Source organism: Mustela nigripes, chromosome 16 (genome assembly GCF_022355385.1).
Source record: "Mustela nigripes isolate SB6536 chromosome 16, MUSNIG.SB6536, whole genome shotgun sequence".
NCBI lineage: Eukaryota > Metazoa > Chordata > Mammalia > Carnivora > Mustelidae > Mustela > Mustela nigripes.
Genome location: NC_081572.1, coordinates 21,923,429 through 21,951,054, shown reverse-complemented (window position 1 = coordinate 21,951,054; position 27,626 = coordinate 21,923,429). Strand labels below are relative to the sequence as shown.

The window sequence follows — 27,626 nt, the reverse complement described above, 5'->3', positions numbered from 1 at the left end:
TATCTTAATTAGATGTATAGCATAAATCATTAAATAGGCCAAATTTAAGGCTCATTTACCCATGGTTTTCTTTTTTTTTTTTTTTTAAGATTTTTTATTTACTTGACAGAGATCACAAGTAGGCAGAGAGGCAGGCAAAGAGAGAGGAAGGGAAGCAGGCTCCCTGCTGAGCAGAGAGCCCGATGTGGTGCTCGATCCCAGGACCCTGGGATCATGACCTGAGCCGAAGGCAGAGGCTTTAACCCACTGAGCCACCCATGCATTCCTTACCCATGGTTTTCTAATATGTAATTTGGAGCCCTGTTTATGTTAGATTTGCTAAGACTTTCTTAGAGTCTAATCATTTAAATCACAATTGCTATTAAAGGTAGTTAGTTCTGTGGAAGGTTATTTGATCTAAATATATCTAAAACTGTGTAATAGTGAACAATTATAATAAAGTGGTTGTCCTGTGGTACCATCAGTTTTTCTGAACTATAGGTATTCTTTCCATGGCTTACTTTCCTTTCCCTGTCCACCTATAAGATTGGTTTTTAACACTGGCTGCACATTCAGATCATCTGGGAAGCTTGAAAAGTAAATACTCCTGAATAAATTGCCAGATCTCTGGGGGTAGAAACTGAAGCATCTGAATTTTACAATCTCTCCTAGTAATTGTGATGTGCCATAAGGGTTGTAAGTCACCGATCTTGAAGAATATAGATAAAATGAGATCACTTTTACTCACAGTACAGAGATGTTTTAGCTTGTTCCTGTGTTTTGAAGTGAAAATATAAAGAATAACAAATTGTCATGACACTTTGAGGCATGAAAAATGAGATATTCAAAATGAAACTTAATACTTTGAATATTGTAAGTTGCTGTTGCCAGTTGAAGAAGCCAGAGGTCCTTAACCTGCCTCATCCTCTTATATTGGCTCCACTGTCTGTCCACAGGCCTCGGTGACATCACCCAGCAGTTGAATCAAAGTGAATTGGCAGTGTTACTGAATCTGCTGCAGAGCCAAACCGACCTGAGCATCCCTCAAATGGCTCAGCTGCTTAACATCCACTCCAACCCAGAGATGCAGCAGCAGCTGGAGGCCCTGAACCAATCCATCAGTGCCCTAACTGAAGCCACTTCCCAGCAGCAGGACTCAGAGCCCTTAGCCCCAGAAGAGTCTTTGAAGGAGGCACCTCCTGCCCTAGTGGTCCAGCCTTCAGCAGAACAGACAAGCTCTGAAGCTTCAAGCACACCAGCTGACATGCAGAATATGTTGGCAGTTCTTTTGAGTCAGCTGATGAAAACCCAGGAGCCAGCAGGCAGCCTGGAGGAAAACAGCAGTGACAAGAACAGTGGGCCACAGGGGCCCCGAAGAACTCCCACAATGCCACAGGAGGAGGCAGCAGGTAAACAGACCGGTCATGAATCTCATTGAGCTCAGGTGCTGTTGATCCTCTTAAAAATCTCTTTAACATTTTCTTTTTCACATCAGTGGCCTCAGTTTCAGTTTTCTGTAACCTAGCCTACAGGAGAACATAGCACCCAATGATGTATTTCTTGCCTGGCTTCTATTTAAGTCTCAGAGCTCCTCAAAGCACTTTTCATATACTGATTGTTTTTCCATTTCCTGGGAGGTAGGTAAGTAAAGCCTCTGTATCTAACCCTAGGAAACCACAACCATACCTAGTGATACATCTTGAATCACTGTGAGAATGGTGGCCAACTAGTAGTAGCACTTGAAAATCTGCCTTCCAAATAAATCATCATCAGATTGTACAAATAGTAAATTTTACTCTAGTGTAGTGAATACTGGATACCAGTCTTACCTGAAAGATACAGTAAAAAAAAAAACAACAAAAAAAACCTCTAATAAAATGCCATTGTTAATCTCCTGAGAAGTAATATAGAAATATTTTTAAGTAGATAACTAACACCATACATTTCCTTTCCCCCAAAATTAGAGTGTATAAAAATGCTTTTTAAAAACCTGTGTTCCTAAGAGAGACAATTGAATGGACCCCAAATTAGGAAGTGAGCGTTACGTAAAGAAAAATCTAAGAAAAGGAAATATATTATACCTTGGTCTGGTGTGACCACACCACACAATTTTATTAGAGGAAAAAAAGTTTAAATTTTCTAATTCTCATTCACAGTCTTTTTGCAAAATGCTTACTTACGTGAAAGTGTTTTCAACTTGGGAATTTTCGCTGTCCATGAAGACCCCATGAATTGGGGACTGAGAAGAGGCACAAGGGCTGAGGAGGTACACTAACCTTCAACTTTAGGTTGTCCTACATTCGCATTTCATATGGGATGGTGCAGAAAGTATATGCCTTTTTTCAACTGGTATACAAATATATGTTATTTTTCACACATGCAAAGCTTTTTAAAACTGGAAGATAACATAAATAAAATTAAACCCTTTACAGATAGGGAAACTGAAATCCAAGAAGCCTGCCTATGGTCTCACTGCTGGAACCATATTATTGGCAGAGGCAGAATTAGGACTGGCATACTTTTCTTAATATGGTTTGTTTTTTTTTTAATTTGTTTTCTAATTCAGTTTGTTTTCCTGTCATACTGATTCCAGTTGCTTTTAAGAGACTAGAACATGAAATAACAGAGAAAGCTAATCTAGAATCAAAGCAGGCCTTTTTGCCTCCTCTCCCACACCTTCCTTCTTCTCCCCACCCCAGCAGAAAAATTCAGCTATAATCAAAATACCTGGAAGAACTCATTCAAATTAAATAATATAGGAATTGAAAGAAATTTACCCAATAATTGAGCTAACAAGCTGTCAGCCAAATGGTGAGATTGAGCTAAAATTAAGGCCTGGCCTATGGCCAGAAATTGTTGGGTTTACTTTTCAAAGGAGAGTAAAAATACCAATCCTTATTATTACCCACAGATTATCCAGTTTTCCCGATCTCTCCTGTTTGTTTCTCCCCTGCTGCTGCCTCTCTTTTGGCCGTTTTACTGTTCATTACCATTTCCACCAGAGGGCAGACTGAATAAGCCAGAGAAGGTGGAAATCTATCACTTTGGCTATGTTTAGCTACTCTTTACTTGTGTGGGGAAAGGGTTAAGATTGGAATTTAATAAATCAATCAAAATATTTAAATTATTTATACATTTCATTAATAACTCCCTCCATTAGTACAAACTGTTAAGAATTGGAAATACTATTAACACTAAATGTTATAATAGTATGATTTTTTAAATGTGCTCTTTATTTTTTTAAGAAGTTTTATTTAATAGTTCTTTACAATCTGCTTTTCTACATTGAGGTAGTTTCTATACTCATAATGTGAATTTGAACTCAAGAATTAGTTCTCTTGAAACACAGTATTTACATAAAAGGTAGAGTTCAAGTATGAAAAGTAGTATAGTTGGAAGAATAAGTTTAGCTTTGCTTACTTTTGCAGTAAGGCATTTTTAAAGTTGTTTACCATTGGTATTAAAAAAGCTGGTGTTTTATGTATAGTCCAAAAATACTTTAAAATATAAGTGGTACTGAGATGTTCTTATGTAGAATCAAAGCAGGCCTTATATATCTTATGTAGTGAGATATATAGTATGGCAGCAAGAAGCTCCAAAATCTATAGATGATTATAGTCCAGTTAGCTCTCCTATTTCAGTATATCTTCTTTTCAGTTGTGAGTTTTCTATAGCTAATTTTTTGTCCTTAAATTCATTTTTACCTACCACCTAGTCAAACAACCGATCTGTCAACAAGCAACTTGGGTGGGTACGGTATACAGGGTGACCAACTCATCTCTGTAACTGTCATGGTTTTAAAACTGAAAGTCAGCAACCTGAGAAACCTGCTCAGTCCCGGGCAACCTTGGGACTGTTGCCCCCCCTACTTATATGTTACATATAGCACCTGAACTTATCCTTCCAGGGTACAGCGTTACAATATTGTGTTTTCAGAGTACTTTCACCTGCATGCTGAAAGAATACATACTTAATTTACTGATTGTCTTTGCAAAATATAATTGTGGTAAATATGCTACCAAAATACTTTATAACTAAAAACTATTTTTGGCTTGTCTGAGTAATGACTCTTATATCAGTAGCTCAGATAATAAAGAATTGACTATATGGGCATTTAGAAATACAGTTCCATAGGGAACAGAAAAATCAATCCTTTGGAAGATACCCCAAAACATTAAACCTTTTCTTCAGCAGGCTGACTCCTAACTCTTTAAAAACACTGTTCTGATTGTACTTGCTTTTGTATATCCTCAAACTCACACCATTTTACATCTCTACTCTCCAGCCTTGGCAGGAGTTACCAGACAATGATTGCCATGCTTAGGTAAATTTAGCCAACAGGGGAGTTGGGGCGTGCGGGTGTGGGAATGTGGGGAGTGGTTCAAAAAAAGACAAAGATCTTTGGAAAGACAGAGTGTAGTATATAAGTTCAACATTTCTAAATACTCAGTTCTTGTCACCATCTCCAAGATAAACAGATGTTTATCAATAGCCCATTCATTCTGCATGACATTACTATAGTGATTTTTTTCATAGCATGGAAAAAAATGCAAGAGGTTGGGAAACAAAATAGAAAATATGATAGATTAGTCTATCATTACTGTAACATAGAAAGCTGAATGACAGAATGGTGGTTAATATCCCTTCCTTCAGAATGTGATTTTGGGGAAAGGGGACTAAAGTTTGGAGAAGCAAGTGTATATTTATACGTGACGGTGATGAAAGGTTTTTACTTTATTTCATCTCTCCTGTATATTCTTTTAAGTTCTATTTCAGGTGTTAACCTTATATCATCAAATGTTCTGTAAAATGTGTTAGCTTAAGTCCGTGCAAGGTCTTCTATTGTACAACGAGATTATGTGCTAGAAATGTGACCACAACATGTGTATTATTTCCTCTCATCTTCCTTCTTTCTACGTTATTTTCATTAATGTTTTGATCCAACAGCAAAAAGGGGTGGGGAGGCTGCTAACAGCCTACATATTAGAACAGTTCCTTAAGGAAGGAAATGGAGGAAATCTCAGACAAAAATCAGGACAATCATTTGAAACATACGAGCTTTTTTAAACCAGCTGTTAGATTCATAATGCAACTGTTTTATTTTAATCACTTGATTTTATTTATAAATTGCAATTTCCTGATCCCAAGATTTTATTCTTTATATATATATATATGGTTACTTGTATTGATATTTGTTTTGTTGGTCAGTGTATGTGTGTATGTGTGTGTGTGTTTGTGTTTATAATCACATGTGATTTTTAAGATGGTGTTTAAAAGAAGTAACCCTTCCACAGCATGTCCTCCTCACATTCTTCCACCAGAGAAGAGGCCCCCTGAGCCCCCCGGACCTCCACCGCCGCCACCTCCACCCCCTCTGGTTGAAGGCGATCTTTCCAGCGCCCCCCAGGAGTTGAACCCAGCCGTGACAGCCGCCTTGCTGCAACTTTTATCCCAGCCTGAAGCAGAGCCTCCTGGCCACCTGCCACATGAGCACCAGGCCTTGAGACCAATGGAATACTCCACCCGACCCCATCCCAACAGGACTTACGGAAACACTGATGGGCCTGAAACAGGGTTCAGTGCCACTGACACTGATGAACGCAACTCTGGTCCAGCTTTGACAGAATCCTTGACCCAGACCCTGGTGAAGAACAGGACCTTCTCAGGCTCTGTGAGCCACCTTGGGGAGTCCAGCAGTTACCAGGGCACAGGGTCAGTGCAGTTCCCAGGGGACCAGGACCTCCGTTTTGCCAGGGTCCCCTTACCATTACACTCAGTGGTCGGGCAACCATTCCTGAAGGCTGAGGGAAGCAGCAACTCTGTGGTACATGCAGAGACCAAATTGCAGAACTATGGGGAGCTGGGGCCAGGAAACACTGGAGCCAGCAGTTCAGGAGCAGGCCTTAACTGGGGGGGCCCAGCTCAGTCTTCTGCTTACGGAAAACTCTATCGGGGGCCTACAAGAGTCCCGCCAAGAGGGGGAAGAGGGAGAGGAGTTCCTTACTAACCCAGAGACTTCAGTGTCCTGAAAGATTCCTTCCCTATTCATCCTTCCATCCAGTCCTCTGAAACATTAATGAAATCATTTGCCAGAGCGAGGTAATCATCTGCATTTGGCTACCGCAAAGCTGTCTGTTGTATTCCTTGCTCACTTGCTACTAGCAGGCGACTTATAAAATAATGATGTTGGCACCAGTTCCCCCTGGATGGGCTACAGCCAGAACAATTACTTCAACTCTACCTAGTAGATACAAGTAGAGAATGTGGAGAGGGTCATTAAATTGAAAAGTAAATGTTGTATTAGTTCATTTGCCTGCACTTCTTGAGCAGAAGAAAAGGAGAACAGTTTTAATTTTGAGATGGCTCAGGAGAGGCTCTCTTTTAAGTTTTTAAAATTTGGGGATTTTTTATGATTTCTTTCTTTTGAATTTTGTTTTTGTTTTGTTTTTTCCTTTAAAGATAATAGTGTTCACAATATTTGAGCTACTCTTAGGCTTTTGCTATAAGAGAAAGAGAGTGACTGGCTGATTTAAATAAATGTTTCCTTCCTCTCCACCATCTCACATTTTTGCTTTCAAGTGAACTCTTTTTTTCCCCATTGAGCATCTTGAACATATACCTTTTTTCCAAATAAATTACTCATCCTTTAAGTTTGCTCTGCTTTGGCAAAAGACATGCCCCTCTCCCTGCACATGAAGCAGGTGGTAGAAAGAGGCACTCTTGGGCATGTAGGTAGATTTACCCCATCTCTTCCTTTTTGTACCCCCTCTATAATTTATAGAGTTTCTCATTCTCTCTCTCTCTCTCTCTCTTTCTCTCTCTCTCTCTCTGTCTCTTTTTGAGGCATTTGTTTGGAAAAAATTAATCGTTGAGATGCCCAAGAACCTGGGATAATTCTTTACTTTTTTTGAAATAAAGGAAAGGAAATTCAAACTCCTATATTGTTCTCTGTAACTTTTCAATTCTAAAATGTTTTTGTTTTTTTTAAAACCATGTTCTGATGGTGAAGTTGATTTATAAATGCAGACAGCCTAGGACATTGCTGTTGAGCTGGGGTTTAAGATGATGCCTCCATAACTAGAGGGCTAGTAAGAGCAGTTAGCATACTGTTTACACATATATTTTTATGTCAAAAAAAAAAAACCTTTGAAACAGAGCATTATTGTCAAAGAGAAAAGAAATACATCCTGAAAATACATGAAAATGTAACTTAGTTTAGGGTGCATATTTTTCTGAAAATCTATCAATATCTGAGACCTTTTTTTAAAAATTTTAAAAGAATAGGCCATGAGAAAGAAACAGTATTGACATATACACATCTCAGCATGTATATCCTGCCAATTCTTTGGGGGAATTTCTTCTAGAGAGATTTGATTTTGGTTTTGTTTTTTGGTAAAAGGGGTTAAATTATGACTTCATGGCAAGAATTTTGCCTTATTATAAACAGGAAATGAAAAAGGGAAGGGCTTTCAGGGTGGGATAACTTGGGAGACTTCTCATTCTGGCTTCCATTTCTGTGTGAATACCAGCATATAATGTGTTTTAAAAACATACACATTCATATAAATTATCTGCACAGACTTAGACCTTTGTGAAACGTAGATTAGGGCCCTTTTACAAAGAAAAGGCAAACATGCTTCAGCATCTTGGAGTATAGTTCTCAGAACTCAAGTGAAGTTTTGTGTTTCAATGCCAAGTTCTTATATTAAAAAATAAAAACTACTTGTAAGAGAAAGGTGCACGAATAAAAAAAAAAAAAAACTTTAAAGAAAGAAGAACCCTCTTCAGATACTTACATGAAGACTATTTTCCCCTGTTTATTGAAATAGGTAGATATCCGGTGTGTGTATTTCTTTATTACTCTCTGGTTTTTGGTCTGGCCTTGCCCTCATGGGCAAACATTGATTAGAGGAAGAACCTTCTAGCCATTTTGGCATTGATGGCTTTTTATACCAGTGTGTCCAATTAGATTTGCTAGGCTCACTGACATGCTATTGAAAAATTCCATTACAGTTCACCTAAACGTTTTGTCTGTTGACTTCTTAGTCCTCAGACATGGGCCTTTGTATTTTAGAATATTTGAATTTGAGGCATTGGGCCCTACTCCCATTTTTGATTGAAGAACTTAAGCCTGGGATTCTTTCAAAGGTATCTATTCAGTGAAAATAACTGGTCTCCCATCAAATATGAATAAAATTCTCTATATTTTAATTACATTCTGGTTATCAGCAGTCATCAATAATGTTTTTCTTTCCCCCTTCCCATCCTTTATTTTTTAATTATGCCAAATATTCTAAATAATATACTTAAGCCTCCATTCCCTCATCCTTACTACTAGGGAAGGGGGTGAGTGTATGTATGGGGGGTGTGTGTGTGTGTGATTCCATCTCACCCCCTACCCCCATTTGGGGAGTGTAGCCTTTACAGTGAAAAAAGTTCAGTAATTTTGACTATTTCTAAAAGCAGAGGAAAAAAGAAATCCTGGAATCTGTGTGGAGGAAGAAAAGGTATTTGTTAATTTTTCAGCTATGTTATCTATAAATGAAGGAAAGTTTTGGCAGAATTTCAACTTGACTGTTAGAAAATTACAAACCCAGATATATTCAAAAGTGGTTTTTGTTTTGTTTTAATTATTGTACCATGGGAGATAAGTCCATTAAATACATTATTTTGAACAGATGAGAAATCTGATGCTGTTGGTGAATGAGAGGCAAAACTGGTTTGACCATGATCATTTTTGTGGTTTTGAAAACAATTTTGTTTGACCCAGTTCCTTAGTTTTTTCTTCAACTGTCCATAGGAATGATAAAAATGACATCAGATATATACTTTTCAAAGCAGGGCAGTAGCACAAATTTGTAAGTAGGACTTTTTGTTAGGTTATGCCATAGACGTCACCCAGCCACTGTGTGTGTGTATGTGTGTGTAATATGCATTTATAGTTACAGTACTAAAATGGTTACCAGCAGGTTTTGAGAGAGAATGCTGCACCAGAAAAGTGTCAGTTGCCACCTCATTCTCCCTGATTTAGGTTCCTGACACTGTATTCCTTCTCTCTCTTGTTTTTGCCCCACATCGGGTGTACCTTGTCTATGTACAGATATTTTGTAATATATTAAATTTTTTTCTTTCAGTTTATAAAAATGGAAAGTGGAGATTGGAAAATTAAATATTTCCTGTTACTATACCACTTTTGCTCCATTGCATTTACTTCTTAACCTGTAGCCTCTGAGCAGATCTAATTGCATGTAAAGGGTTTTTTCCTCCACTTTATCTTAGGAGTTCTTTGTCTCAGAATCTCTGTAGTCTCAAAATATTTTTTTTTAAAAAGTTCTCAGGGTTTGAAGAGGTGCTTCAAAACACAAGGCTAGGAACTAGAGAAGAAAAAAAGTTGGGGAAACTGTAAGGTGATTTTTTTTCTTTTTAAGTAGAAATAGTTACACAAATAATGGTGCCAGGCCATTGAAAGAGTTGAGCCTCATGTGCCCTGAATCCTCCTGAAAGGAGAGATAAGTGGGTTTTTAGCTCAACTTGTCATTGTGCCCTGAATCCTCCTGAAAGGAGAGATAAGTGGGTTTTTAGCTCAACTTGTCATTGAAATTTGTCAATGGAAGTTGGTAAGAGGCTGTTTAGAATAGTCTCTTAAATATAACGACCCCCCACCACTTCTTATGTGACCATGAGTAGGGTAGGCATGGAGATTAGTGTTCCTAGCACTGTTGAGATTTCCTGATGTGTTGCCAATCCAGGAAATGAGTAAAGTTGTTTATAAGGGTAAAATTCCTATTATCTTCAAAATCTTTCCTGTCTCCACCTGAGGAGAGTATTGTTTTCCCATCTCTTTCATGGTTTAGGACACAGAACTAAAATTTCCCTTGTGTATGCTGCAGTCCTGCAAGTTATGACCTAAGTAGGCAGACAGCAAATAAAACCCATTAGAAGACAGGAAGAGGAGCGATAGGTTATCAGGAAGTTGTTGGTGGGGTGAGCAATCATATAAAGTTAAAGGGTACACCAGAACAAGGAAATTAGGAAGATGAATTCAAATACTGGTGATGAGGGTTGCCAATCTGTTTATGAATCCCCAAAGTTTATGATGTTCCCTTGCCTGTGGGCTGTCTTTACCCAGAATGAGAATGGAAAGCTCAAGATTGTTCCAATTCTTGGAATCCTGTGTTCCTGGTTAGCCTCCAGAGAAAAGGAATTTGGTTTTGGTCTTTATTATAATTTCAGATTCATGACTAGGAGTGTGAACTTCAACCTATTAGATAATTTTGTTTGCACTTCATAGCAGTGGCAGTCTTTTTATTTCTGGGCCTAAAGGCTGAGGACCGAACTAACATGGACTTTTTTTCCCCTCTATCACAGCCAAGGCTATTTCTAATTAAAGACCATGCTGTTTCGGTATATACATTTCTTAAGCACTGTCTTTTCCCAGACAGGTATCCTTAACTATAATGGTAAAGTTAATGCCTCAAGGAAGTTAACAGTTAATGTTCTTCATGCGGGGATTTCCTTTGTTATTAAAGATTTCCCCATAGTTTGACTGTGTTTCAGGTATGGAGTTACTTCTCAGTTCACAACTTAGTCATCCTAAAGGGCTAGGTGGAATGGAAGTGGGGAGTTTCTCAAGTGAGTAAATATTCAACCATTCCAGGGGAGAGGTGAAACTGCTAAGTCTTTTGGTTGTCTGGGAGGCAAGGTGAGCATTTCTGGACACGCTGGTTAATTTTACTGTCCAGGTGTGGCATTTCTCATCTATAGGGATACTTTTAATGTTCCTGTAAACTTAAGAATACTCTCAAGTGAACATTTACTTCAAGGTAGGGTTGAAAGACTATGGGGGAAGTATGACACCCAGAGGAATTGTTGGGGGTACTCTACCACTCCTCCCCATGTGCAGCCATCTCCATTTCCTGTCCACCCACTTTTCATTTCCTGTTTTTCACTCACTGCCCACCTTGCATGCATTAGGCCTACCAGAGGTATTGATTGCTTAATCCTACAAGATATTTAGAGTTACTCGTGCTTCCTAGTTTTGAAGGGTAATAGAGGCAACTGAGAAGACAAATGTCTATTCCAGATCCTCAACTTACTGGGCAAGAGGTGAGGGAAGAAGCAAAATAACCATGCTTTCTTATTACTAAGGAGATTTTTAATTTATGTTGTGTGGGGTATAAGAGATTCCTTTACTGGTCTAGGAAGGGCAGGGAGTCTCAACACTTCAATTCATCCTCTTCCCTCATATCCTGAGACATGTTTTTTGGTGATGACATTTCTGAGCTCAGCTGCAGATGGTGTCTGTGGGAAGTAAAGCTTGGTGAGTGAGAAGAGGGCCCTGCTATCCATAAGAAAGCAGATGAAGATTGCTTTGATGCCCTGGTGATTAATCACTAAAGTGCCAAAATGCTTTGGCCACTGAATTGCTCTCCTACCTATTTCAAAAGTTAGTCCAAGGCTGAGAGAAAGGGGCTGATATGAAGTTTGTCTTTAATACTCTCTAGATGGGTGCATGTTAGTGAAACTTACTCAATTTGTAGCCCATAGCCACAGCATACTTCTCTGGAATAAGAGAATATAGCCATAAAACAAGTTCACTTAGACATAGTTTTCCTAGGACTTGGAAATAGATGGATTTTTTAGGTGTTTTGCTCTGGTGTGGTTGTAAACAATAGATAATGTTGATAGTTCCAAAGGAATGAAGGGCATTTTATCCAAGCCAAACCATCTGTACAGAGATGCAGCACAGAGACAACCCCACAAAGGCTACAATGTAACAGAGCTAAGTGAAAAACAAAGCTTGGGTCTTGGAGGATGTTTTTTTCTTTACCTTCAGGAGCCTGTTCTGATGGCATGTCAGGGAGAGGATCTTTTTACCTCCTGCGTCTCAGAACTACAATACATATCTTGTAGGTGAGGTGAGGATTGGCTTGGAGACAGATAACCCTCCTACCAAGGGTAATGCAATGTCTAATGCTTTTGGGCCCTGGAAAAAAGAAGCTGAATTCAAAGACTTAGAGAAAACTTAGGAGTCTGATCCCTTTTATAAATTCAGGAACTTCTGAGTGTGGCCTTATTACCAGTATTTGTATTTTATGTTAGGGAGCCAAAGGCCTCACACAATACAAAGCAATATGAGAAGGAGATGTAAGTAAGGGGAAGAAGAAGATCTGTAGAGCAGTCTGTTAGCTGGGCTGCAGAAAGACACTTAGGGTATACTTGCTTTTGAAAGAAGATATAGAGATATGGGGTGGAAGGAAGAATTATGGTTGGGCTAGTTAAAAGGGATAACTGCCTTAAGTTTCATGGTTCATTTTAGGGAGGCCCCATTAAAGCAACACCTTGAGTAAAGAGTTCCTCTTGATTACAGTAGTGTTACCTTTATGGTTGGAGGATGGGCCTTAGAACCTTAGGTTGGGAGATGTTTTGAAGATGTTTTCACTTTGGGAAGCTTGATTATATCAGGCAAATTACATTTGGGAAATTTTGCCTCCCACTGCTACCTATGTAGTTCAAGAGAATAAAAAATGAGGAAGGAAAAAAAAAAAAAAAAGAAATGAGGAAGGGATGATATGGATGCATCACTTTTAAAAAGTTACTTGTATTTTTGGAGTTTTAAAACTCCTGAAAGTGGTTTTGTGTATTTTAGGCTAACCTGGAAATCAGGGTTATTCCTCTCTCCTTTTTTTCAGATCCAAGTGAAGGCAGTGTGTAGAAGAGTAAACAAACCAGAATATGTGAATTAGAGTCACAGACTGTTAGAACTACAAAAGGACATTAGTTTGTCTAGTTCAGTGCTGTCTTCAGCCAGTGAACAAATAGGCCCAGAAAGGTTGAGAACCTATGGTTTGGGGAAGAAGGAGGGAGAGAATAGGAACTAATGTTGTCCAGGAACTCATCATGTGTCAGGCACTGTGCTAAATGCTTTACTTTTATTATCTTGATCATCAAGCACCTTGAGGCCAAAGGATGGAAGGAGTAAAAGGAAAATCCCTCTTATTATTCTGAGCAGTAAGTAGGTGATAAAGGGGAGTGGCAGATCACTTTTTCCTGTCTAACTATGTAGGCTTAAACTACAGGAATTGAAGAGTCAGTGTTTGAGAGTGAGGTTAATCTAAGGAAGTACCCACTAAATAGTTGAGACTCATGATTAACTTCTCTGTTTCAGGGTACCTTCCAAAAATGTGATGGTCTGAGGTAGGCTAGAGGCAGAGCTAGTAGAGAACAAGATTACTTTTGGCTTTGGTGTTGATTTGCATTCTAGAAAATCAGTCCACAACCTGAGGATTAGATTAATCTTACAAATAAGGAACAAAAGTGGGGCATCTCATCCTATGGGGTGTTCAAAGAAAATGGTATTCATATCCTAAGAATCAAGGAGATAAATGTCTTTGGTGACTGTGCTTGTTTTTGGGGTTTTGTTTTGTAGCACACTTTGAAGTCATGAAACAATTTATAATTTTGGAAAGACTCAGTGTCAAGTTCAATGTTGATAGGAGCAGGTGGCAGCCTGAACATTGCTATGAAGAATGAGATTTTATTCCTCGTTGTTTGATATGATATCCCAAGTGTTGTACCACAAGGGCTGTTTCGGTAGGGCCCAGTAATGTCATTAGCAGAGTCATGTCCTAAGTGCAGGACAACTTCTGGGGAAGATTAAGGGAGAATCTCAGTTTTTAAAGAAGCTTCTGGATCAAGTGAGTTGGGTCTTATACTTGGGTGAGAAGTAAAGAATCAGTATTTATAAGTCAGCACATTAATGCAGGCTATAAAATAAAATAGTAACCTAGTACAGAAGTAGCCAGAGCCAAGAAATAATTCAGAAAGTTAGAGTTAACCAGAAAAGATTCTTTGAAAGTAAAGAAGATAGGGGAACAGATGAGGTGTTCAGATGAAGAAAACGTACAGAAAAATGTTTATGTGTGTTTTGTGCAGAAGGCTATGAATGAACTACTCAGGATGGTAAAGGAGAAGAATATTAAGAAATAAAGTTGGAGGAGCAGTCTTGTGGGCCTGAATGAGGAGTTCAGATTTGTTAAGCATTAGCAGGAAGCAGAGCATGATGGAATGAATATGATGTTGAGGACTTTCGCAGATGTACTGGGTCAAGGAAGCTATCTTGGTAGGATATTTTTGTTCTTGACCAGATATGGGGCCCTGAGGGCCTGCACTTGAGTGGGACAAAGAGAATGAGAAGAAAAGAAGGGGGTCCATAGGAGTTAGCAAGGCTTGATGATAATTTGGATGTGAGAGATGACCCCAGGACATTAATCCTGTTGATGGTGAGGAGAGCTTGGGAAGAGGTAGCTGCTTTGTTTTTAAGAATTAGGAAGTGTTTACTTCATTAACCAATTGATAGGATACGTCTTTGTTTAGTATTTCAAGGCCTGGGGGGGAGCGGTCAGCACCCCTAGGAAATAGTGAAGTGTGTGGTGTGCGTCCAGATGATCATCTGCACTCTGCCCTGGGCAGGTGGGAGATCCAGGTGAAGGAGAGTTTATTGCTGGAGTGTTCCCGCAGACTTTAAGAATGCTATCCCTCTCCAGATCTAGGAAAGAAAATAGTTTTTTGCCAGTTTCTTCCCCTTTAATGTTTTGAAAATGGGATATGACTAGCCTGTGGCAGCATGTGCCTGTGGATGCACAATTCTCTGGCTTGTTTCTTGGAAGGCCTTTTTCTGTCCCTCCCTGGGGGTCATTTGTATCTCTGGTTCCTGCTCCCAGAGCCATAAAGTGGGAGCCCCCATTTATTAATTGGGTTGGGATTGGGGAGGGGGTCCACGGGGGACTCTTTAGTGCAGCAGGCGGGGGTCTTCCCGAATGAGCCCATTAGCCAGCCCCAATGGCAGCTGAAACGGGGCCGCAGCCAAGTCCTCTCCGTTTCAAAAACCCTCCATCGCCTGCAGCAGATCAGAACAAGGCCTGCGGGAGCCCTTAGCTTCTGATTGCAGCTGTGAGGAAGGACAAAACAATTTATAGGAAGCCAAGTAGCTCCTGTCTCACTATTTCTTCCTTTCTGACTTTGGGGAGGGGTTAAGACTGGGATGTGGTCCCCCCACACACCATAGCTTCTTACAAGGCAGGTATAGGCCTACATTTGGAGAGAACAGTAGTGAGTGTATTTGTGCTGATGGGACATTTATGTCAGTGCTCTGGATGTATTTACACATGTCCTTGCTTTTTTCTTCCATCCACATGCAGTTGTATTTGATACATGGTCCTCCCTAGGGCAAAGCCAAGCGTGTGCTCAGATAGTCTCAGTTGTATGTTGGGCAGCATGCTTATCACACTCTTTCTCCATACATCTGTCTGCCTTGTTCCTTCTCTGCCTTGTCAAGATTCAGGGTTAGAGTCAGATCACCGTCTTAACATCTCTTCATAATAGAAGGAATTTGGCATTGAAAAGAAGGCCTCCTACTGGGACTCCCTCATTTGTCCCTTTGGTTAAGCCAGCATGAGAAAAGCAGGCATCTCTAGGGGAGCTTCTTTCTGCAGTGGCCCAGAGAGAAGGTGTGAAGGGCAGGAACCCCTCACCTCCTGGTAAAAGGAGGGGTTTCCTTCCTCACAGAATCACAGAGGGCCAGACCTAGAAAGGAACCCTAGAGATCACCTAATTCACTCTTTCAGTGTACAGAGTGGGAAACAGCTTTGGGGAAGGGTAATGTGTTGCCCACTGTCTCATAGTCAGTTGATGGCAGCCAGCCAAGACTGGAGTCCAAGAGACCAGAATCTTAACCTACTTGAGTATAGAGCCCCTGACCTTAAGACTGCCAACTACCGTGAGCACTGACCTTCCTCAGGAAAGGAAGGTGGGCTGTGAGGTTTGGAGGGGGAAAGGTAGATTTGAAAAACATTAGTAGAAAAACTGAGAAGTTTTATGTGTTTTTACCTCAAAGACTCATCTCTCCATGACCATATTGTACAATTGTAATTTTTATGTAGTCAGGAGCTCTGTTCATTGGGGATGCAAGTGGCAGCCACTGCCAAAGATCTTGATGCCCCCAGAGTTACCCCCAAGTTCCAGGAGCACTTTGCCACCAGCTCTGAGGTTTGGAAAGCAGAAGGAAAAAACCCTCTGAGGCCCAGTCAGGCTCTTTTGCGTTACAATATAACTATAGAAAAGCAAAATCTGAAGGAAGGGAGGAAGAACTTGCCTCACCTTCTAGGAAACTAAGGGGAGTCTCTGAATGAGAGAAGGCATTATGGATCTCTGAGATTAGTGGGAAACGAGTTTGGGGGAGGGACCCCCTACTCCTCTCCCTTACTAAATTTGAGTTGTCTGTTTTTTCTCCTTTGATGAGGCAGAAGGAAGGTGGTGTGGTGCCCCACAGTGACCTAAGCCTTAAATAGTGTGTTTAGTGAACAAGCACAGCAGGTTCTGAAGTTATCTCACTTTGGTACTGACACTATCCCTCTTTGGACCTCTCTGAGAGGTATCCTTTCTAGTGCTTATCTTCTGAGCATATGAGTGTGGGAGCCAGTGATGTGTATAGAGGGAAATGCTAAAGAATCTCTAAGCTGGAATCAGAGTCTTGGAGAGAGAAAGGTACCACTGGGCAGCTTAGAGATAGAGTTATAAGCCTTGGTCAGAGGGGCAGTGGGTCTGCAAAAAGAACATTGTATGCTGATGACAAAGAAACAGATCCTAGTACATAACCTTTACATTTTCTCCATCATTGATAATATTGGGGGAACTTGAACTGGTCTCCATGCAGATTCCTCCCTACATAGGGAGTATGTATGTTAGACTGACTTGTCCAAATTGCATCAAGTCTGCTGTCCCCTCACAAACCTCCTTTCTGTCTGGGATTTTGTCTGTCTGTCTAGGATTTTCTTGTTTGTTTGTTTGTTTTTGCCTCCCAGTCATTCTTGAAGAAGCTGTTTTGGACAAGGCAATGATGATCTGATCTAAAACTAGATGACCTCCTCTTGAGTAACCTTCTTGCATTAACTTTGCATTAACCTTGAACCTTCATCACCCTTTATAATTCTGAGTTTCACAGCTTCTGGTTCTGTTGAATTTCTAATTTATCTCTTAAGTATAGGAATCATTGTTTTTAGTTTATCAGACTGGGAGCTGGTTCCCAGAAGGTATGACTGTTAGAGCAGTTATAATTCTCTCTGGGCGCATACTTAAGGTTCATCTTAATCCTTCCAGGCTTTGTGAATTCAGGTTTGAGGGAATTGGAAGAGTGGTGACCATTACCATCACTGTTACCTACTAAGGCCCTATTTCCTGGGTGAAAGACCAAATTTCTCTTTGGTGTCTAGTCCCTTGTCTCATGTATAAAGTAACCTGTTATTTTCCTTTACAGGTGGCAGCAGTGGCAGGAAGGATGGCCCTTGAGGAATTTGGTGAAATCCATCAGTCACCTGGCATCTGGAGCTCTTGACGAGTTCAGTCTTTCATAGACTCTATAGCCAGGTAGGGACCTAAGACCAATCAGAGGTTTCAGGTACACTTTTGTAAGGAATTCCCTACCCCCTACATACAACTAGTCTCAGGGAAGTTTCTTATTCCCAAGATCTCCAGAAGAGATCTCTGAAAGTTTCTCCAGACTCCAGACTCTGGATATCCAGAAGAGATCCAGAAAGTTTCTCTGACTTTTTATTTGATGCTATTATGGTATCCTACCTTCTCATTAAGTTTCTCCCCCTGGTTAGAGTAGGTGACCCTCTTTATTAATATTGACAGTCATTTCATTCCTCTTCTTTCCTCTTGGCCCACTTTGCTAATGGGTATTCCTCTTTGGTGGGATACTGATGTTGGTTACTCTTAGCCTCTCCTCTACAACACTCGTCCCACTTACCCATCACCATCACCACCACCACCACCACACACACACATACACACAGGCTTGCCTTCTTCCCCAAGAAGCTATTTTCTCTCCCTTTCTGAGTGGGATTGGGCATGCTGTCCCTTCTTACTGCCTCTCATCAACTTTTCTACCTCCTTTCCAGATTTGATGGGAGCTCCCACCTGTCCAGACAATATATAAGACACAAGAAGTAGAGGCCTACAAGCCTGCTTCTCTCCAGCCTCATTGCCCAGAACCAGGCAGGTCATGAGTCTCCAGTGCTCACCCCCACCCTTCTTGCTGCCAGGTAGGTGGCTCTTCTGTCTGCCCACTAACCCCAAACAGGGTCGTATTTCTTTCTGGAAGTATTTTTCTCTGTTGTTAAATATCTCCAATAAGGGGAAGACCTTAGTGACTCACCTCTCTGCCTTGTGACTTCCAGTTTTAATCTTTAGCTGGATTAAATATCCACCCCTTTCCAATAGTTCAGAATGATTTCCCCCTTTTAGTGGGTGTGGGAATAAGGGACCAGTAAATATGATATTTCACCCTGGAGTGTAAGGGTCTAATGATGGGCAATACTTCTCTTGGGGTTGAAAGTCTAAAGCCCCAAATATCCATTCTGCCCAGTGGCCTGGCATACTTGGAGAATACCTTGATCTTTCGAGGGAAAGCTGTGTTTATCCGGTGTCTATTCCCAAGGACAAAGATCTCAGGCTCTGAGAATCTGTCTTTATTCATTCGCAGACCTCTCCTGGGAGTAAGAAAGGATTACTATACAGCAGAAACCAACCACCAGGGGCACCTGGGTGGCTCAGTCCATTAAGCATCTGCTTTTGGCTCAGGTCATGATCCCAGGGTGGACCTGGATCAAGGGTAGAATTGAGTCCCACATCAGGCTCGCTGTTTATTGAGGAGTCTGCTTCTCCCTCTGCCTGCTGCTCTGCTTGTCTCTCTCTATGACAAATAAATAAATAAAATCTTTAAGAAAAAAGAAAAGAAGCCCATCACCAGGTGATAGTGTCTGGAGTTCAGGTGACATAGTTCATGTGGCATTATCCGGTATCTGTAAAAAGTTGGTAGGGATGCCACAGCCGCTCCCGCCACTGGATGTGACATCAGCTTACCTTTTGCTTTTAGGCCTCCTCTCTCAGCAGCTCCTCTCTTACCCCTACAAGCCAGACGGCACAAGCAGCAGTTCTAATAGGTGCCAGCCCTGGATAATGTACACCCTCCCTGGTTGACACATACCTGGGATGCAGGATGGATGGGAATGCAGGAGATTTCCCTGGAAGTGGTCGAGTGGTAGTACCTTCATGACTCAGAGATCATCAACATTCATAATTCTGCCCTTCCAGATGTCAGTCTTGGTGTCTGATCCCTCAAAGCCGCAGGGCCACTTGGGCAGCTGCAGTCTTGGTTTCTGCCACACGAGGGTGCTGCTGACCAATTAAAACTCCTGCCCCTTAGCAGACAGGAGTTTGGGTGACAGGGGCACCCTTTCCTCAAGACAGGGATCAGAAACAATCTGAGAGAGCCTGAGAGCCAGGCCCCAAGAAGCCAGAAGAATGATTAATACCACTTTCTCTTCCTTAGAAATGGCCTGAGACCCTGAACAGGCTGCCCTAATGGCCTGACATCTCAGTATGTTTCCATCTGAACTCAGGAAGCCTCCAGCTCTGGGCACCAAACATCTTGCATAGGTGCTTTTCTCCCTCAGGGTGTAGTAGGTTTCCGCTGTCTCCAACACCTCGACTGTCTCCCTGCCTCTTAAACAGTCACTTTCTAGTCCAGAGGGTAGGGGTACCTTTGGTTTCCAGAGGAAAAAAATCTCACAATTGTTGGGAGAGAAGTATCTTTCTTAGTGAGAGAGTGTTGGGGAGAGGGCTGAGAATGGGAAAGTTCAGCCTTCTGTGTGCCATCACCTCCCCTGTCACAGACCTGGAGAACTCAAGATGGTCCAGTGGACGTTTGCAGCTTGAGTGGCTGGAGGACACCTCAAAAAAAGGTGTCAGAAAGCCGGGTGGGGAAGGGGATGCCTTGGCCTGTGAGCTTTAAACTGACCCTGTATGGGGCCCTTTTGGGGGTGAGGTATCCCACAATTGATCCTCAGTCTTCATGAAGCCCTTCCAGGCTGAACAGGCTAAGGGAGATGACAGAGGTTCTCCTCCTCCCTCCTACCCCCGTGCCCGAGGGCCCCTCCCCAGGAGGACAGCTTGATTAAACAGTCGGTGCTGCTGGAATTACTGCACAGCTGGCGCTCCCCCCAGCACCCCGAGCAGAGCAGCAGCGCAGATTAAAATCTCCAATTAGCGTTAAAGTGAAGTGAGGAGGTACTGAGGCTGCCAAGGAGGCCAGGCGGGGGCCCTGGGTCTGCAGACACCCCCACTGGTGCCTGGGTTCTGAGCTCCACCCCCCCAGTCATCCCTTCTTTCCTAGCTCCTCTCGCAATAGCTCTCAGTGCCCACTAGCTTTGCATTGCTTGGGGCCACAGGACTTTTGGGGGGGGAGGCAGAGGGTGGAGCAGATGCCTAACCTGACAAAATGCTGGGGACACTGTAAGTGTGAAGGAAAATGAGCGATCAGTGCTTGTCAGGGGAGACACCCTGCTCACAGCATGCCAAGCAGCCAGGTTGAGGTGACTTCACACGCCTGCCACTGCTATTTGCCTAGAGAAAGGGCAAACAGGGCAGGTCCTCCAGACCCAGACCGTCTTACCTCTAAGGTGCTGGGTGTTGTGGTGCCCACACAAACATCCATCCTTGTATACTTTATACTATATGACCCATCTGCTCCCACCCAAATTATGGCTCTGTTCTTCCTCATTCCCTCTGTTAGGCTCAGCTTTCTTATAGGTAGGGGTAGGCACAGCCTAGCTTGAGAGCATCGCCATGCCCTGCCACCTGGGTCCCAGCCGGCTTCTCATTGCCTTCTTTGCAGTTTGGGGAAGAGCAGGGATATGCCAAGAATGGAGGCCTCAGACTCTCCCAACCTCCAAACATCATACCCTGTCCTAAGGGCCCTCTACCATTTACACTTCTGCCCTTCACTTACCAAGCCCAGAAGGAGGGCAGCACAGCAGCCACACCCTCTGACTTCCCTCTGCCCCTTTAAGGGAAATGGAGGTGGGTACCCAGCTGACTGAACCTACTCACACCTCCAGAAATTAGACACCAGGGCACAGTGCCACCCTCCCAGGCTGGCACATGCTACCCTGGCAGAGGTTCAAATAACACCACCCCCCTTCATCCTCCCACCCCGATGTCTTCCTCTTCTCTCTCCCTCTTTCTTCCTCTCTCTCTCTCTTTTTTTCTCAGCTCAAAGCACAGCTGAGCCTTAAAAGGAAGGGGGGAGACCAAGCTGGGGCGGGGGGGTGGAGAGCTCCAATAGCACGTTTTCACCTGCCATTTAATTGGATGTATTTTTAATTAATGGGACCTCAGGGACCAACATGAGACAATCTGATCTCTGAATAGGGACAGGGGAGGGATTGGGTTAGGGAGGAGGATTGGGCCACTGGGTGCGGTTACTGGGAACCCAGGCCCATCAATCACTGGCCACTTTGCGCTCTGGCATGGGGAATAGTGAGGTGGAGGAGGAGGGGTGGTGCTGGGGTTAGTTGCCAGGATTTCCCCCCAACTGCCAGGATTTCCAAAAAAGGATAGAACTATACTAGTTGACTTGGGTCTGAGGCCCAAAATTGCAGCCAGGATATTAGGTAAGGCAATTTTCTTGCTCTTAGGATTTTGTCCAGTTGGGCCTGTCCCTGTGAATGATGTAAAACTGAAAGGAAAGTAGGGACAGAGTTTTGAGGTCCCTGAAGAGAGAGGGCATGAGCTAGGGACCATAGAACCAGAGACTGTATGCGAGGAAGGAGGAGGGCAGGGTTTAACGATATTTCTGAATGTTCAGACATAGGAGAAGTGCCCTGGAGGTTATATGAAAAGCATGTAAGGCCTGATGCCTTTGGGGTGTGACTCATAGAAGCTTACTGCTGCAAGGGAGAGAACTTGGAGTTCATCTTGCCGAACACTTCACTTTACAGATGTGGAAATGGAGACCCAGAGAGGAAAAATCATTTGAATCCTGTCCTGGAGTTGCTTTGTGTTCCTGGCTTCAGAGAGTTCCTGGGAACCCAAGGAAAGGTAGGTAGGAAGGTAGGTAGGGCTTGGGGAGGGAAGTCAAGGGAAGAGGATTGGCAGGATTATTACTGGAGTCTCATATCTCTGGCCTCCAAGACAGAAGCAAGTAAGGGGAGTCGGGCAGATGCATTGTTGAAGGAACATTTCCCTCATACACCTAGTTCCAGAGGTCATCTCATCTGTTCCCCTGCTTCCAAGTAGACAGATCCCTGAGATCCCCCCACTCTCATGGGATTTTACTATACTCTGTAAAGTCCACAATGTATCAACTACCCTAGTTCCTTAACTAGGAAATAAGTTTCGCAAAAGTGACTAAATACTGAGCTCCTTTGAGATCTTATTACAGGTTTCCCTGTCACAGTATAAACTGCTAGAAAAAATTATGCCGAAGAGTGGTCTTACACCTCTTGTCCCATGTCTAGGCCCTAAACAGAGAGGGTTAAAATTCAAGGCTCTGAAGGCTGAGTCAGAAATGTCTCTGTATTCATGCGGTGCCATGGCCCCAGAGTACTTAGTCAAGCCCTATCTGACTTTGTGCAGTGTTGGTGCACAATGGAGAGGAAGGAGTGTTTCCAGCTGTCCACATCCCCACTCACTGTTCAGACACTAGGGTTAAGGAGGGAAAGAATGAAGGAGAAAAGGGGCTTTCCCACCGGGTTGCCAAAGGTGGCATTTCCTGGCATTTTTTTCCTTCCTTAAGAAATTCAAGATTCTTTGTTCTGTGCTTCATGAGACTAAGCTGGAGTCAGGCAAGGGTGGGCACAGAGCATGGAAAGCAGTGTGGATAGAAACTTCATCACACTTTCCAAGCCATCACACCTTTCCCCTAATCCCAGAATTATCTTCTTTCTTAGTATCCCATTTTTAAAAAAAATATTTTATTTATTTATTTGACAGACTGAGATCACAAGTAGGCCGAGAGACAGGCAGAGACAGAGGAAAAGAAGCAGGCTCCCCGCTGGGCAGAGAGCCCCATGCGGGGCTCCATCCCAGGACCCTGGGATCATGACCTGAGCCGAAGGTAGAGGCTTTAACCCACTGAGCCACCCAGGTGCCCCAGTATCCCATTTTTTAAAAAAGATTTTATTTATTTATTTGACAGACAGAGATCACAGGCAGAGAGAGATGGAGAAGCAGGCTTCCCGCTGAGCAGAGAGACTGATGCGGGACTCGATCCCAGGACCCTGGGATCATGACGCGAGCCAAAGGCAGAGGCTTTAACCCATGAGCCACCCAGGCACCCCTAGTATCCCATTTTATATCCCCAAAGTCCCTGAGGAAAAGCAGGATGTGCCTCTATAAGTGACCCACATTCACCCTGCCTTACGTTTAGACCTTCAGGATCATCTCCTTGCCTTCTCTACAAACAATAAATGAGAAGGACCCCTCACATCCCCTCAAGACAGTCTGGAAAGAATCCATCTGCCTCTTCCCCTGCTTCCAAGGGCCTATAGTAGTTGGATCTGGGAGGAGAACTGTGCCAGGAAATTGAAAAGGAAGATTCTCTTGTCTGGGAAGGTCCAGGAGGAGCCTGAAAAGGGGGAGAATATGGAGAGGGGAAATTTGGGAGCTGAGGCCTGTAGTCCCATCTGTGGGGCTGGCTGCCTAACCCAGGGTAGGCCGTTCATACTGACTATTATTCACAGGATTTATTAGAGGCTCTTGTTTACAGAGCTACTGTTTCTCCTTTGAAATACAGAGCAGGAGCAGTGGAGAAGAACAGCAAAGAAGAAGGGGAGAGGGTGTCAGGCTTTCGGTAGGCCCTTTCTTACCCCTTTTCCACCCCTGCTCCATCCCTGCTCCAATATTGGAGGGTCCAAAAGGCCCTTAAAGCATTTGATCTAGATCCTGGATGTTTCTCTAAGGAACAGGGCTTCCCTCCCCAAAGTCCCACTGGCCCTGCCTCACAATCCCAAGGTTTAGGCAAGATGCCAGATCTACAGCCCTGGAATCAGAGCCTGGAGCCTGGAGTCTAGAAAGATTGCTGAGCCTTTGCTGGGAAAGAGGAACAGACTTGAAGTAAGTGGGAGGCAGAGGTAGCAGCACCCAGAATGCCCTGCACTTTGGAGAAAAAGGAGCTCTATATTGGCCCAGGGTTTAGCTTTTACTCTGACAGGACTCCTCCTTTCCTCCTTTTCCCTCAGTGTAGATCTGGATGTCTGAACCTGACACCTCAAAAGTTGTTATATATATCCCCTCTCTAGTTCCCCAGACCAGGGAGGAGGGTTAAGAAGGCATCTCAGAGGTGGCAGTACTATGCTGTCTATCTGTCAGCACCCAGGGAGGCCAAGGAGAAGAAACAGTGACCAGAGAGGGAACCAGGAGGTAATACCTGCTCTTGAAACAGTCTCTTTATCCCATCCTCTCCGGCACCCCCGCTTGCATGCTGACAAGGCTGTGTGCCCAAGTGTGCCAGCTCTCCTGGCTGGCAGTCCTGCTCTGCCGTGCAGGCATCCGGCTCTCTGCTCCTGCACAGAGCACGTGCTGGGGTCTCTCACACTCCTTTGCTCACTCATCTCAGTCTGTCTGTGTTGCAGATTCCTAGGGATGAGAGAAGAAACTGTGGCGCTGTGAGTAGAAAGATGGTGGACTTGGGGTCCTTTGGGTGCATATCTGCCTCACTGGAGGGCAAGGAAGGAGAAGGCTCCTGGCAGCTCCCCTGAGCTCGGGGTTCTGGTGACTCATAGCAATGGGGGCAGCTCATGAAAACAGAGGGGAAGGAGGCCCAGGCTTGTTAGAGCTCTCTTTTTACCCCAGTTCTCCCCAACTCTGAGCTATTTGGATGAGGTTCTTTCATCTGAACTGTGGGGCAAGGAGAGGCTCCAGCTATGAAAGAATAGAGGGAAATGGGACAGAAGAGATGAGGGGAGGTTGAGCATTCCCAGAAAGAGGCTTTCCATTGAGGAAAGGATAGGCGAAGCTGGTAGTACCCTGTATATGCACTGGCACAGAGGGTCCTGGGCATTCACATGTGCAGGCAGACACAACTCCTCCTTGGAAGGATTGTTGCTTAGTCTCACTGCTCTCTTCCCTGGAAACAGACACCGTAGATCATCAAAGATGCCAATTGCCTCTTCCTCACAGGCCAGGTGGGCAGTGTACATCTTCCCTACTCTGAGTCACGGGGATGAGAGGATATTGTGTTTGAGATCACATCAGCAGAAAGGGGCCAGAAGGTGGACCAGGAGAACCATTCATGCCTCTGACCTCAGTCCAAGGGACCTCCTTGTTTCAGCAAAGGGAAACAGGGATCTTTGGTACAAGTGTATCCAGACAGTAGTGCGGTGAAAGGTGGGCTAAGTAGGGGGAGAGTTTTCTGACAGCGCCCATTTTCATTTGCCTATTTCATTGCTCGCAGCCCTCCAGCTTGGGGTGAGGGGGTGCTCTCTGCTGGGCTGCTTCTGGAGATCCAGAGATGGTTTTGGTTGGAGAAAGTGATAGACCAGCCACTTTTCATTCTCCACTCTTCCTCTAGGGAGACAGACCTTCTCTACTCCCCCAGCTCTCCCTGGCAACATTGGGAGCCCAGGGCCCCCCGCTGGAATACTGATAATAAAGCTCAGTCCTGAACTGAGCCAACACATCACTGGGCTCTGGTATAGAAATGGTGCTGTGAGGGGAGCCTGGGTGCCCCAGGTGGATATAGGCAAGTGTGGGGAGTTTAGACCCAGGAGAGATAGTAGAATCACTCCTCAATACCACACACTCTTCCTCTTTCTCAAACTTTCTCCTTGGCCTCCCTTTTCTTCTACCTCCCTTCAGCTAGCTCTACTCCTGGCCACCTCACCCCTTTGAGTCTAAGAAGATATGGTAAATAGTTGTCTGTTCCCTACACTTTTCTCTCTCTTCCCCTACTCCCAAGACCCAGCCAAGAGTTACCCCATTTGAACTCTTTGTACTAGTGAATGCCATCAGGATCTGAACCCAGAATTCCCAGCCTTTGCCGCCTCCCCCCAACTCTGAGAATGCCACTCTGACTCGGAAACTGACTCTTTAGTGCTCACCCTCCCCACCAGGGTAACCAGGCCAAGACTGGTATGTCCACTAACAACAAGGCCCCTGACCTGAGGCAGAGGGCTGCTCCAAGGGTGCAATGAGGCCTGGCCCTAAATGCAAGTATGCCTTTGCATTGGGCACACTGGTTTATTAGTGTTATTTCAGCATTGTGATGCAGAGAGAGTAAGTGTAACAGCTGCTCCTTGCTTGCAGTGTTTATTGTTACCTAGAGACAACCTCCTGGCTTTTTCCCAGCTCCCCCTCCCCCCCAAGCCCAACCCCCTCCCTGCCAACAGTCCTACTCTCCCCACACTGATGGGAAATTTATAGCTTGCCCATACCATGCCTTTAACCCTCTCCTGTCCATAGGGTAGGTGGGGCAAGGGAAGCCAAAGAGAGCACTGGGCATGCTCAGGCCCCACCAGGGTAGAATGGTGTGCAGAGGAAGGGAGGAAGGGAGGACACTGCTCCTCCCCAGTCTGTGTCCAGACTCTGACTCTCGTGTTGAGAGAGGAGAGCTTTGGACCCCAGCATCCTCCTTATAAGATGATTCTCTTCCCTGGACATTTCTAAGCCCCCCGAGTTGGTCTGCCTGGTCCTGAACAAGCACAGTGAAGTAGTATTAAAACAGGATTAAATGTGGAGAGGCAGAATCCCCAGCCCTCTCCTTTCTGTAGAGATGTCATATCAAGACTAACAAGAGACTGTGGCATGAGGGATGCTGGCCAGACCTTCCCAACTAAGTAAATGTCAAACATGAAACTGGTTGATGAGTCAGGTGGAAGAAACTACCTACTCTGTCTTTACCCCAAGCCAGCACTCAGGTCCCAAGAGATTCCCAGACCATTCTCCAAGCTGGTCTCCTTGGTCTGGTTAGGCTACTCCTTTCTGCTCTTCTTCCTGACCCATTTTCTCCTTCTTATCTTTCGGTTTGATAGCTTGGATTAAATCCAAGAGACCAAGAGGACTGAAACATCTTAGTCATAGCTTCAGCAGAATTGGGGAAAGAGAAGCTCCTCCAATCCCTCCTGTATAGGACCTTTCATGGAAGGGTACCATGTCATATATTCAGCTGTTCCCACTGGAAATAAGAGGGTTTGAAGAGGGACTGGATTTTAGCAAAAAAAGGTAGAAGGCAGACTTATGGAAAAACTTACTCATGGGATAGGAAACTTCAGAACAGGGATACTTCAGAGATTTTTTTTTTCCCCCTGCCTGGAATAAGTTTAAGTCTGTGCCGACCAAGGAGAATTGAAAAAACAGGATTACTTTTCTGTGGCTTCTCCAGATTTGGGCCTCAGTGCAATTTTTTCACTAGCTTTGGGAGTGTACCCCTTCTCAGTCCTTCTAAATGTAGTAGCTGATGGTTAGATCACAAGGTTGGGAGGCATGAAGCCTCCCAACCAGGAAGCTGGTTCCAGCACCAGCACTGCCATTAAACAACTGGGCTACCTTGTAAGCATTCTGGGTTAATTTCTCTGAGCCCTACTTTCCTTGTCTACAAAATTCAGATAAGCAACCTCTTAAGGTCCTAGAGAACATTTAATGAAGTAATGTGTGTAAAACACCTAGGACGCCACCTGATACTTATTAGGTGCTCAGTGTTTGATACAATAAATTGTTACTTTTATGGAGTCACCAGAGCTGACATTGCTTCAAAGACTCCATGAATCCTTTGAAATTATAGGCCAAGTAACCGAATGTAGGTATGC

The 27,626-nt window shown here is 43.6% G+C and overlaps 1 protein-coding gene across 6 annotated transcripts in view; it reads left to right on the top strand.

Moving 5' to 3' along the window:
- The window catches only part of CDK12 (cyclin dependent kinase 12), a 96,355-nt gene that overhangs the window by 48,404 nt on the left and 20,325 nt on the right, over positions 1–27,626 (top strand). For 3 of the 6 annotated variants that reach the window (XM_059379844.1, XM_059379843.1, XM_059379842.1), the window contains exons 13-17: positions 936–1,388; positions 5,274–5,691; positions 17,294–17,403; positions 17,940–18,083; positions 21,822–21,921. In XM_059379844.1, coding sequence (XP_059235827.1) covers positions 936–1,388; positions 5,274–5,691; positions 17,294–17,390 — 968 coding nt within the window. In that variant the 3' untranslated portion in view covers positions 17,391–17,403; positions 17,940–18,083; positions 21,822–21,921. Of the gene's footprint in view, positions 1–935; positions 1,389–5,273; positions 9,170–17,293; positions 17,404–17,939; positions 18,084–21,821; positions 21,922–27,626 lie in introns of those variants that run through there. The other 3 variants (XM_059379846.1, XM_059379841.1, XM_059379840.1) reach the window with 3 other exon arrangements.